This window comes from Petaurus breviceps, unplaced genomic scaffold (genome assembly GCF_028583685.1).
Source record: "Petaurus breviceps papuanus isolate PSGF00001 unplaced genomic scaffold, PetGlider_PUasm1.0 90556, whole genome shotgun sequence".
Classification (NCBI taxonomy): Eukaryota; Metazoa; Chordata; class Mammalia; order Diprotodontia; family Petauridae; genus Petaurus; species Petaurus breviceps.
In genome coordinates, this window is record NW_027187273.1 from 659,199 (window position 1) to 672,817 (window position 13,619).

At 35.6% G+C, this 13,619-nt stretch overlaps 1 protein-coding gene across 1 annotated transcript in view; it reads left to right on the forward strand.

The window, feature by feature from the left end:
• UGGT1 (UDP-glucose glycoprotein glucosyltransferase 1) overlaps window positions 1-13,619 on the forward strand; it is a 128,473-nt gene that overhangs the window by 34,717 nt on the left and 80,137 nt on the right. Inside the window, 5 exon segments of the mRNA XM_069063350.1 lie at window positions 3,432-3,514; window positions 6,503-6,633; window positions 7,655-7,767; window positions 11,754-11,928; window positions 12,994-13,090. Of these exon segments, the coding sequence (XP_068919451.1) occupies window positions 3,432-3,514; window positions 6,503-6,633; window positions 7,655-7,767; window positions 11,754-11,928; window positions 12,994-13,090 (599 nt within the window).

Below are 13,619 nucleotides of genomic sequence, written 5' to 3' on the forward strand. Positions count from 1 at the left end.
CCCCCCCCCCCAAACACACGCTGCGCTCTGAGCTGCATCCAATCAGAGCTGCAGCAGTGAGCGTGTCATCCCGTTCTTCCCCAGTGATTTGCTTGCTGGCGCCATTGAGAGCAGTGCCGTGGAGGAGAGCTGAGGCAGGACAACATAAGCCCTCCCCTGAAAATAAGCCCTCTGGTGTTTTTCTTTCCAAAAAAAAATAAGAAGACAGTGTCTTATTATCGGGGAAACACGGTAGCTTGTCTTTGGGGTCAAGCTTGGCCATTATAATTTTGCAACATTATTTCAATTGTTTTGTTGCTATTGGTCTTTCCTTTTACATTGCTGTAGTCATTATGTAATTGCCCTGATCTGCTTACTTCTATTTGAATCAATTCATGTCTTCCCATGCTTTTCTGTATTCATTGAGCATTGTTTCTCATAGCAGAATAATACATTATATTTATTTACCATTAAAAAAGAAAAGAAACTTGGCTATGATATTCCTATAAGTTTTTTTCCTGGGATCTCTTTCATATGGTTATTGGTAGATTTTTTTTTCCTTCTATTTCTACTTTACCTTCTTGTTTCAGAATTTCAGGGCAGTTTTCCTTGATAATTTCTTGTAATATTGTAGCAAGATTCTTTTTTTTTTAATTGTAATTTTCAGGTAGTCTGACTGTTCTTATATTATTTCTCCTCGATCTATTCTCCAGATCACTTGTTTTTCTGATGAGATATTCCACTTTCTCTTCAATTTTTTCATTCTTTTGTTTTATGATTTCATGGTTTCTTAGAACTTTATTAGGTTCTCCTTGACCATTTCTAGTTTTTTTTAGTTTTTAAATTTTTTTTTGCTTTTTGGAGGGCAATTGGGGTTAAGTGACTTGCCCAATGTCACAAGGCTAGTTTTTTGTGTGTGTGTTAAGTGTCTGAGTCAGGATTTGAACTCAGGTCCTCCTGACTCTGGGGCTGGTGCTCTATTCACTGCACCACCTAGCTGCCCAGACCAATTCTAGTTTTTAAGGAATTAGTTTCTTTTTTAAGTTTTTGATTCTCTTTCCAGTTGGTTGACTTTCTTTTTATAATTTTATTTTCTTGAATTGCTTTTATTTTTTTCTAATTTTTCCTTAATCTCTCTTTTTTGACTTTTTAAAGCCCTTTTTAAATTCTTCCAAGAACTCTTTTTTGTGCTTGGGACATTTGATATTTCTCACTGAAAAAAAAGAGTGACTTTTTTAGCTCTGTTATCTTCCTTTGAATATGAACCGAGATCTTCTCTATCCCCATGGTACTGTCTATGATTGTGTTCCTTCTCCTTTGCTTACTCATTTTATTTATTTATTTATTGTTTTATTTTGTCTTTAGTAGCTATTAGTTTGATCAAGATGTAGTCCCAAGGTGTGGAGAATGATTTCCTAAGCTTCAGGTTCTAACAGTTATCTTCTCATGTCTGTCTTGGGACCTGAACTTGGGCTCTCCTCTCCATTCCTAAGCCATGGCTAGGACTCTCAGCCACACTGTCCTACAAATGATCTTGCTCCCTGTGGTCTCTTGGGTGGCTACAAACTACAGCTATCCCCTCTGCCTTGGAACTGAAACCAGGCACTCTGTTCTCTTGCAAGTGCCCTCAGCCAGCAGAGTCCCTGCCTTTCACTGCTGCACTCACCAGGTTTGTGCTAGCTCCTTCTCACCTGCAGTGGCAGCCCAGCTGTGCTTGGTGTCCCTCAACAGTGGAAGGTCCTTCAGTCTTTTCCTGCTTGGCTGACCTTGACACTTCTAAGGTTGAGGCTGCCTCTCAACCCAGCTGTCACTGGGGCTTATTTATTTATTACTTCTGCAGAGTAGGCCGGAGGTGTTTGCACTTACCTTGGCCCCTGGAGGTCTGGTCTTTCCTGGGGTCTTCTCAGATTGTCTTAGGAGGACAACTGCTTTACCCCATGCTTATTTCTGTTTCTCTGACATGTTCTGTCTTGTTTGTGGAGGAAATTTTGAGAGCTGAAAGTTTTCTGACCTACTCCACCATCTTCCCAGAATCCTTTGAGTTACTAAATTTTAAAAGTATATCTTGATTCATTTTTGAGAGGCTTTTTTAAAATAAAGGGTTAATACTCCATCATCTTACACAAGGAGTATAAGGACATTTACTGTAATTATTTTCATCGTGGTTTTCTTGCAAGTACTTATGAATTTTGCAAAACGATGAACAAATGTCCCATGAAATGATATTTCTTATTGCTTTTTGTTCCATGGTAAAACCAACTAGGTCAACTCCCTTCTTCCTCTCTTCAGGGAGAACCTATGAACTCTTTCCTTTTGGGTATAAATTCCTTTTCTTTTTTGGATTCATTTATAGCAAGAATATCATGATCGATATGATCTAGTTCCTGAAGTGGGATGCCTAGTCTTTGGTTATTAGTCATTTGACAATATCTAAGTTAATGTTTATATATGGTATAAAAACTGTGATTTTTAATATGCATCCTCTTTCCCACTGCTTTGTCACCCTCATTGCAAAAACAGAAGGGGGCTGCATAAAACCAAGTATTTTAAAAGTTATTTTTGTTTTTATGAGTTGCTATGACCAAAGAATTTATGGGATATGAGCCTTTCTGCACTTAAGTCTTGGAAAAGCATACTTGATCTGTTGCTTATATTTGATTACATACATAATATATACATACATACATGAATGCATACATATGTATGTTTGTGTACACATGCACATATCCATTATGTTGTGTGTTACATATATAAATATACATTTTTATATGTACTTTTTGCCTTTTTGTTAGAATGTAAGCTTATTGTGCATAGAGATCTTTTCATTCCTTGTACGTGTATCCCCCAGTGCCTAGTAAGTATAGTGTTTGGCACATAATAGGTCCTTAATAAGTACTTGATGATTTATTGGATCATATTTAAAACTTCTTCCATCATGGTAGAAGCTGTTAGAGATTGCCTTCTTCTGGTATTGCTTGGTGTTCACAATTCAAGTAGGATTTTAAAAATGTGAAACAAAATACTGACTTCAAAAGTTCTCATAGCTTTCATACTACGGTACTCCATTGGAAGAAATTTTAGAAACTTAAGATGTTTATCTTGTCTCAGGTCTCCCAGCAAATTCAATACACAGAGCCATTACTAGAATTGAGTTTTTCTTATCCTTTACCTTATGTTCCTACTTGACAGTATTTTGAATCTCTGGAGCTTTTTAAACTTTCCTTTTTAATAGGCTTCTTGACTGACTTCAATTATTTCTACTCTTCTCTTATTCCCAACTTTATAAATAATTGTTGGATCATTCAGTGCTTTTCTCATTTACTTGCATTAGAATATGAATTAGGAAACTATCAGCTTTGTTAACTGTTTTGCTTTCTTTTTTACTGTAGTTTTTGCTGTTTGATTTTAAAGATTTTTTTCCCTACTTTTGACGTTTCCCACTTTTCTCCCAGTGAATTTTTAGCAGAAGACAGTCAAGAGAAATTTTGGAATTTTGTAGAAGCCAGTGAAAATATTGGATCAACGGATCATGATGGTAAAATTGCAGTAAATGCTGCTTTGACTTTTTTTTTGTCTGTTCTCTCTCTTATTCTGTGCTTTCCTTTATTGTATATGAAGTGAATGTAGAAGATAAAGAAAAAAAATTTGTTAAATGACTTAAGTTGAGGATAGAGTAAGGACAGTAATAATAGGCTAGATACAATTCTTAGCAATTTTGTTAGAAGTTATTTTTTTGTCTTTTGTACTTTTGTCCTAAATGGCTAAAGCAAAAAAAAAAAAAGTTTAAATATTTTCTGGTGATGAAATTTATTGTAGGTTTACTCAGTAAATAACAAATAAATTTTGACTTAGACATAATTCAGCTCTTGGTCTGGGAAATGTAGTAAGAGAAAACTCACAGTAATTTGTGAACTAATTATTTAGTTGGTCACTCATCACCATTGTGCTCATTATTAATATTATACACAGTGTATTCTGTTGTGTATATTTATGAATATAAATATTCTTTATATAATATAAGCTAAAAAGCTAAGCTAGAACTTGGGTAGCAGAATGTCAAAGTCTGCTCTGAAGATATATGGTCTAAGCTTTAACAGTCTTTAGTAATATCAAAATATATTCAATGTTTAAAACCTGCTCCTTCAGATTTTACTTTTATAACTTACAACTAGCTAGAATTGTTTGAATTCTCAAAAATCAGTTTGCTTTTTATTAGGTCCAATTTATATAATTGTACTTCATAATGAAATTTGAAGTCTGTTGTATTGTAATTAATAATTGTAATATACATATGTATTACTTGTGGTATTTTTGGCTGATAGAAGTTGGTTATGGAATGTTTCATTTTCTTAAACAAGTCAGGAAAACTTTTTTTTATAAAGAATAGTTCTTGTTTATCAAATACTGAGATCTTTTTTTTGATGTTTCTTATATCTGTTTAGTATTTTATTTTTCTCCAATTGCATATAAAAACAATTTTCAACATTTGTTTAAAATTTTTTCAGTTCCAAATTCTCTCCTTCTGTCTCTACCTCCTTCTTTGAGAAGGCAAGAAGTTTGATATAGGTTATACATGTGTAGTCATGCCAAACATATTTCCATATTAGTCATGTTGTAAATTGCATCACTTTTCCATTGTACAGCTCTCTCCAAAAGCTTTAAAAATAGCGAATACCGTTATATACTTTTTCCCTTTCATTCATAATGTCCACTCTCTTTTTTCCACTATCTACTAAGGACTATCTCAGAATAGAGGCCATTTTCTATGAGCTCCTTCTCTACATCTCTCATACCTCATTAATCCCCTGTTCTCTATTCCTTTGTCTCCTTAAAGAGGTGGCATTTCTTCCTCCCTTTTCTTCAATAGGGTAACCCACAATTTATTCCCCCTCTTTACTCTTCAGTCCTTTCTTGCTGCCTAGGAACCCACCCAAACCTTAGTTCTGGGGAAAAATAAAACAATGTCTATACCTTTAAACTATCATCCTATATAAGTCTTCTCTTTCACAGTCAAACTACTAGAAAAATCTATATGTGTTCTGTGTGTGTCTTTTGACCTTGTCTGTTAACTGAAAAGTTTCTCTCCAAAGTTATTGATGATTTATTAATGGTCACATATGTTTTCCTTTTCTCAATTCTTCTCCTGACCTCTTTGCTGCCTTTGACTTTGTCTTGAGCCCTCTGTTCCTGGATACTTTCTCCTCTGTGGGTTTTTATGACACTGCTGTCTCTTGGTTTTCCTCCTGCATGTTTGGCTCTGACTTCTAGAACTTCATTCATATCATGCTCCCTAACTGTGGGCTCTGTCCTGAGCCTTTTTCTCTTCTTTTTCATCTAGTGATATCAGCTCTTATGGCATTATAATTATTGTTTCTATGCAGATGACTTTCAACATCTTTATATTCAGCTCTAGTCTCCCTCTGTAGTTCAGTCATACATCCCCAAATACTTTTTGGATATTCGACACTTAGTATCTCTGAGGCATCTCAGACTCAGTATGTTCAAAATATGACTTAGTATCTTTCTCCTCAAACTCAGTTGTTTTCCATACTTGTTTTTTTCTGTTTCTGCACTACCATCTTTCTAATAACCCAGTACTGGTATTGTCTTTGACCCCTCACTTTCCCTCACATCACTCACAAAACAACTAGTTTGCCAGATCTTGCCCTTTCCTCTCTATTCACGTGGTCACTTTCTTCGTTTAGGTCTTCATCACTTCTCACCTAGATTGTGGCCATAGTTTCCTAATTGGTCTCTCCCTTTTTCCGTCTGTCCTCCATATAGTTGCTAAAGTGATTTTCTTGGTCTAGGTTTGATCCTATCAGTCCTTTACTACATACCCCCTATTGTCTCTGATGTTCCTTTGATGAAACGTAAGCTTTTGTTTGGCATTTAAGCCCCTTTGTGACCCTGTCCCAATCTGTCTTTATAGTTGCATGTTGCTTGTCTTCCTTCCTATTAAAATCAAGTCAGACTGGCATTCTTGCTGTTCATCTACAAGATGCCCTTTCTCTTGGCTCTGTGCTCTTGCATTGGCTCTCCCTTGTACCTGGAATGTGTTTCCTCCTCATCTTGGCCTCTTGGAATATTTTGTTTATTTCAAGAATCAGCTTAAGCACCACTTTCTACATGAAGCTTTTCTTTTATTGCCCCAGATACCAGTGCCCTACTGCCCGAAGTTGCCTTGAATTTATTTTGTATCTGTTTTATGCACTGATTTACTTATACATTTCCTCTTGTGGAATGTGAGCTCCCTGAAAACAGGGATTAATTCCTTTTTGTCTTTGTTCCCCCAGAACCTTGCACAATACCTTGTGCATAGTAGACACTTATTAAATCCTTATTGATTGACATAGTAGGTACTTAATAAATGCTTGTTGGTTGATTGGATAGCACAGCTGTAATGTTGCAATCATGTGATAACTTAGATGTTTTATATTTAAAATAATTTTTACATACAGTAATTGATTTGGTCATTTATAATCAAATACAATTTTTGATTCTTTGTTTTCTTCTTTGACAGGTACTGATTATTCCTATTATCATGAGCTATTAAAGATAGCATTTCATTATCTGTCACCTCTTCAGCAGAACTTGCTGAAATTTTCTCTGTCTCTTCGTTCCTACTCAGCTACAGTTCAAGCCTTCCAACAGGTTAGTACATACCAGTACCTTTAGAGAACAACTATTCCAGCAGAAACATAATATGATTACTCTGTACATTGAGTATATATTAATTGGTTAATCTGTACATTGAAGACATACAAAATGCTTGGAATCTCTTGTTTAAACTAATTACTTGTTTATATGTAATAATACTTATTTTTAGCTGTTAAATAAAATAATAAATTATGTTTGGGAATTCCGTCTCACCCGTTTTGTATGAAAAAAGAATATGTTTGACTTAAAGTATCCCTGTTCCAAAATGCCACACTCCCAAACTCCTAAGACAAAGAGCTTTGTGAATATGCTATTTCCTTTGCTCACTTCTCTTTATTTGCATATAGCCATGTCATTTTTTTGGTAAACACATTAAATTACAGAACTATAAGTGATCTCATAATACCTTTTCCTTTTCCTATCTCATTACATCCAATTATGTGAACCTACATTTAATTAAACTTGCAGGCATGCATATCTCATTAAACCCTTATATTTATGTCTGTCATTATACATCCATGGAATTTGTGCATCTTGTTTTGTCTTTCCCTTAGACCATTTCATTGTATTTTTTATATAATTAAACCTCTTCCACTTCTTGGTTCCTTTTCTGCTTGCCACAGCTCATTTTTTTAGGGCATTTATCATTCTTTACATTTGCATTCATATTACGTTTCATGGCTCATTTAACTAAAGTGAATTGCCTATACCTTGGAAGTTAAAATTAATGTTTTTAATATTTTCAAGTTAGATTCCATTTTGCAGATACCTTGTTACTATTTGAGATATTGAATCAGAGTCATAGAATGTTAGAACTGGAAAAGACTTTAGAAATAACCTACCCTAATTCCCTCATTTTACAGATGAGGAAATAGACTTAGAGAGATAGCATACCTTTGCATTTAAATAATGGGGCTATGTGTTTGAAAGTAGTAAGATTGCATCCATAGTTGTACTATTTTATTTTCTATTTGATTAGAAATTATTCTTAAAAATTGCTCTTATTACCTGGCAGATAGCAGCTGATGAACCTCCACCAGAAGGCTGTCACTCATTCTTTTCAGTGCATGGAGAGAAGACTTGTGATTTTGACACACTTGGAGCACTTTTACAGACAGCATCTAAAAGGTAGAGTGTATGTCTCTCATATTTTCCTCCATAAATAACATGTACCATAGATCATAGATTTCAGATCCGAAAAGAACTTCAGAGGCCATCATTAGGTTCAAACCTCTCCCTGTATAGATGAGGGAGCTGAGGCACAGAGAGGTCTAAATGACTTGCTCAGAGGTCATATAACAATTAAGTGTTTGCAGTGAGATTGAAACCCAGGTCTTCCTGACTTCAAGTACAGTGTATTACTCATTATACCATGTGGCATTCTCATATATAAATTATGTCATAATGTGTTATTTTTCTTTTAAAATTTTTTCTTTCTTATTTAATGTTTCCAGTATCCATTGACCATTATTACACTATCATTTGTATTTTAGGACAATGTACCAGGTTTGTTTATTAACTTCATTTTAAAAAATCCAGATTTTTTAAAAAGCCCTACAGATTGGGCATGTTTGTGATGTTATTTCTTAAAAATATAGTTTTCAAACAATTAAGACTATTGAAATAATTAAAATTAAATCTAGGTAATTTAAATTAAATAATTAAAATTTTATTAGAATATTATATCAAGGGGCGGCCAGGTGGTGCAGTGAGTAAGAGCACCGGCCCCAGAGTTGAGAGACTTGGGATCGAATACGGGCTCAGATACTTAGCACCCAACCAGAAACACCTGGCTGTGTAACCTTGAGCAAGTTACTTAACCCCAATTGCTTAAAAAAAAAAAAGAGTATTATATCAGTAATTAAAAAGCTGTTTTTCCCACAGTTAGGTTATTTGTGGAAGCTAAATGGAAGAGGTAGATATTTTACTATATCTCTACGGCATCAAGTTCCTTTATCTTCTGCTAGTTTTTAATTGTAATCTTATTCATTTATAGCATTAAGTTTATTATACATGCCTTAGGTATTGAAATGTCAAAATGAGTACTGGCTGCATATATATATTTTTTAAAAAGCAGTCAGGGTTAAGTAACTTGCTCAAGGTTACGCAGCCAGTTATTTCTGGGTGTGGTGCTGAGTATCTGAGCCTGGATTCGATCCAGGTCATCCTGACACTGGAGCTGGTGCTCTTACTCACTGTGCCACCTGGCCGCCCCTAAGCAATTGGGGTTAAGTAACTTGCTCAAGGTTACGCAGCCAGGTGTTTCTGGGCGGGTGCCAAGTGTCTGAGCCCGGGATTCGATCTCCAGGTCTTCTCAACACTGGAGCTGGTCCTCTTACTTGCTGTGCTACCTGGCCGCCCCTACTGGCTTCATATTAATGAAATGTTCAGAGAGTTCTTTAAAATTCTTTATATGTTTAATAATATTCATTATTTTGTTTGGCTTTGACATTTTTCTAAATACAAGAGGTAACTTTGATTTCATTCTTTGTTTGGAGCTAGATTATATCGTTGACAATCTCAGAAAACTCAACTAATCTCCCAGGGACCTAGTTTCCTTACTATTAAAATGAGAGGATCTGCATTTCCTGTCTTGGATCCTCATCCATGCCCTCCTCTGGTGTATGAGAATTCTGCAGGGCTCTGTCCTGGGATCTCTTTTCTCTTTCCACATACTCTCTAACTTCCTCAACTTTCCTGGGTTCAACCATGTTCTCTGTGCAGAAGGTTCCCAAATTTATACATCTAGCCCTGTCCTTTCTCTTCTGTTCCAGTTGTGCATCATCACCAACTATTAGGTATTCATGTATTGGATATCTCCCACTGTATATTCTATAGGTATCTCAACCTCAACAGAACTCGTTATATTTCCTTTTTAAAATTAAAGAAAATATATTTTATTTACTCTAATCAGTCAAAATATGCCTTTTCACCCTCCTGTCCCCAACCTGTTGAAAATAGGAGAAAAACAGAACCCATTATGAATATATTTATAGAACTCATTACATTTCTCTCCAGATTTGTCACTTTTTCAAACATTCTTATTTCTGTCCAGACCCCCCACCATCTTTCAAATTGCCCAGGTTTGCTTCTTCATAGTCATCTTCATCTATTTTTTCTTCCTCATACCTCATATCCAGTCAGTTACTAAGTCTTGTGGACTTTAACTTTACATCTCTCAAATTCCTCCCCTTGGGGCGGCCAGGTAGCACAGTGAGTAAGAGCACCGGCTTCAGTGTTGGGATGACCTGGGGATCGAATCACGGGCTCAGACACTTAGCACCCACCCAGAAACACCTGGCCGTGTAACCTTCAGCAAATTACTTTACCCCAATTGCTTAGGGACGGCCAGGTGGCTCAGCGAGTAAGAGCACCGGCTCCAGTGTCGGGATGACCTGGATCAAATCCGGGCTCAGAGACTCAGCACCACACTCAGAAATAACTGGCCGTGTAACCTTGAGCAAGTTACTTAACCCCAATTGCTTAAAAAAAAAAATTCCTCCTATTCTCTCACCTTCACAATCATCACCCTAGTTCACACCCAGAACTTTATTAGCCCCTTAATTGATGTCCCTGCTCCTATTCAGTCATCCTCACTGTTGCCTTATTGATATCCTTAAAAAACACAGTTCTGACATGTCCTTTACTGGCCTACTTATGAACTATAAATGTCTGCTTGTTGCCTCCAGTACAAAATATAATTTTTTTCTGTTTGGCATTTAAAGCCCTCACAATTTTGCTCCACCATACCTTTCCAGGCTTGTTACAGATTACTCTCCTTCATTCTATATTCCAGCCAAATGGTCTGTTTGTTTTTCTTTGTTCATGTCAGTCAGTAAGCATTTCTTAAGCACTTACTGTATGCTGGGTGCTAGGCTAGCTGCTGGCAGTAAAAAGATAAAAACAAAAAAGTCCTTTCCCTCAAGGAACATATCTAGCAAGGGGCAACACCATATACGTATTTTGACATGTATGAAATAGATACCAGGTAATTATCAGAGGAAAGCCCTTGTACCAGTTGGGAGAAAAAGAAAAGTTTGGTGTAGAAGGTGACTGAACTTCGAAGGAAAGGATTCTGGGAGGTATAAGTGAGGAAGGGGTGCATTGTAGGGATGGTCAACATCCAGTACAAGAATATGGGGTGGAACCAGGTTTTAAAGGGCTATAAATGCCAAATAGAGAAGTTTTGTATTTGATTTATCAGGTAATAGGAAACCACTGGAGTTAATTATTAAGTATGGGGGATTCACCTGGTTAGACCTGTGCTTTAGGAAAGTCACTTTGGTAGCTGTAAAATGTTTGAAGGTCTGTTATGTCCTATTTGGTCCTAGAATGCAGAATCAGGAGCAATGGAGATGCAAAGAGTTAAATTTAGGCTTGAGATTAAGGATATACGCCTTTCCAAAAGTGGAGTGGACTGCCCCAAGAGGTAGTAGATTCCCCTGCCTTTGGGGTCTTCAGACAGAGGTTGGATGACCACTTCTCAGGTATTACAGTAGAGATTCATTTGGTATATAGATTGGAGTAGATAATTATAATAGCCAGCATTTATATAGTTCTTACTATGTGCCAGGTACTGTGCCAAGCACTTTACAGTTATCTCATTTGTTCTTCACAGCAGCTCTGGGAGGTAGGTGTATTATGTCCATTTTACAGTTGAAGAAACTGAGGCAAACATGGAATGAGTGTCTAAGGCCAGATTTGAACTCGGGTCTTTCTGATTGCAGGCCCAGCATTCTATCCACAAAGCTGCTTGCAATGGCAGATGGCTCTGAGGTCTGTCCCATTTCTCACATTCTGTGATTTTTGTGGTCATACAAGGCTTTATGTCACATCTAAGCCTAGTTAATATTCATAAATACTGTCAACATCATGCAGTATATAAACAAAAAAACCCATATGTTTATAGCGTTAAGGTGCACAAAAAGTCAAGTGATAATAATCCAACAGTCATTCATGATAAAAGCAAACACTAGAAGGAATAGAAAGAGGGAATTTTTTTTCTCTTGCTCTTGGTATTAAAATACTTATAGTCAGTAATAGAAACTAAACTCTTTTGTAGAAATAGAGTTGATTTGAATTGTCTTATTACAATTTTTGATGTTTATTCCCAGACCCAAACCAAATTTGTTCAAAGGGGATCACAGATATCCGTCCTTAAATCCTGGAAGCCCGGTGGTGATATTCTACTCAGAGATTGGCTCTAAAGAATTTTATAATTTCCACCATCAACTTGTAGCAAAAAGCAGTGCAGGGAAAATAAATTATGTACTCAGACACTATGTATCAGTAAGTATTGTTATTATTTTTTAACTTTTATTGGCTGTTAATTTTGCCTGGCATATGTATTTATGTTGTTCTTTTGCATCCGTTTATTTCAATCACTCTTTAGTATTTTCATTTTCATCACACCTATTTCTGTTTTCTTTATCCATTTGTGTAGAAGGATTGCCTGACTTTCCAATAAAAATTAAAAAGAAAATAGTGTTCAGGGTGGCCAAATGAAGAAGTTATTACATTTTTATTCCAAAAAAACCATAAGTAGCATTTTCTAAATTGGAATTAGTAAAATGATATTTCCCATAGTTCTTAACAATTCCATTTTCCCAGTTATTTTTTGGCTCTAAACGATGTTGAGAAATGAAGTAAAATTAAGTTTAATGATTTTATATCATTTGTAGCAATTAGCTAATTGTTTTTAAAGTATTTTTTTTAATATCCACACATTTGTACATGAATTTTCCAACTTATAAGCATATCATATATAATTGACTGCCTCAGCTTGAGACTGGCCTCCTCATGACAGCTCTAAGAGATCCCCATCAATTCTCTTTATTATCCAGCTGAGAATTCTTGAGACTTCCTTGTCATGCTTCCACTAGAATCTTTGGAGTATCCCTCCTACGGCCTCAGTTGAGAGAGAGGAGAATATGTTTCTGGCATCTGAAGTGGAAAATCTGAATGAATATCCTATGAAACAATGTTATCAGTAGTGGTTATGTTTAACTGATATATTATGGGTCAGATGGGCTATTTTGCATTATTCTAGGGATCCAATTGCTATTTGTAAAATTGTGATTCTGTGCCAAATGTGTTATGCATTCTAACCAGTGTCTTGTGAACTTCTGCAACATGGCCTATTTATAAGATGGCAGCTATGTCTGTTTAACTCAATACATATATTTTTAAAGGCATTAACATGTACAAGATGCATATATATGCACATTTGTATACATGTATATATATCTACACACACGTATGTATGCCTGTGTGTTGTTATATAATAACATTTCCTATTTTAGGAAATAGGTTCAAAAGATGTGATAATAATAGAGATACCTATTTTACTTTCAGAATCCTAGTAAGGAAAGAGTCTACCTTTCGGGGTATGGTGTGGAATTGGCTATCAAGAGCACAGAATACAAGGCCAAGGATGATACTCAGGTGAAAGGTGAATTCTTAAAAATAAGAACAAAGGTTGTCCTGTTTCTCTGCATTTTATAACCTAAAATTCTAAACCCATTTTGCCCTTTGAAATTTTTTGTAGAGACCTAAATCTTTCTCCTTGAAATTTTGTTTCCACTCTTATCTGAGTATTTTATGTGATAACTAACATCTTTCTGGCCAGGAATGTTAGATGAGATGTCTTTCACAGTTTCTACATATCATACTTTAATTAGTTAATGGAGGGAGTGTTGAACAATGCAGATAATTTTTTTTCTCTACCCTTCTTCATTTGTAAGAAATGTTTTGTTTATTTCCATCCAGAGTGAATGTAGTTATATTTTCTTATGCTACTCCCTTTCACTTTATTTTTTTGTTATCTTATGAATTTTCCTATTTGCATGGTTTAAATGAAAGAATTTATTTTAGAAGGAAGGGGGAAGTCTGCAAAGATTCTCTTTTTTAAGTCACATCAGGAAACAGTAAAGATGTGATTCATAAATTTTATCTGATAACTTAGCTTCCTTGGAAAATAA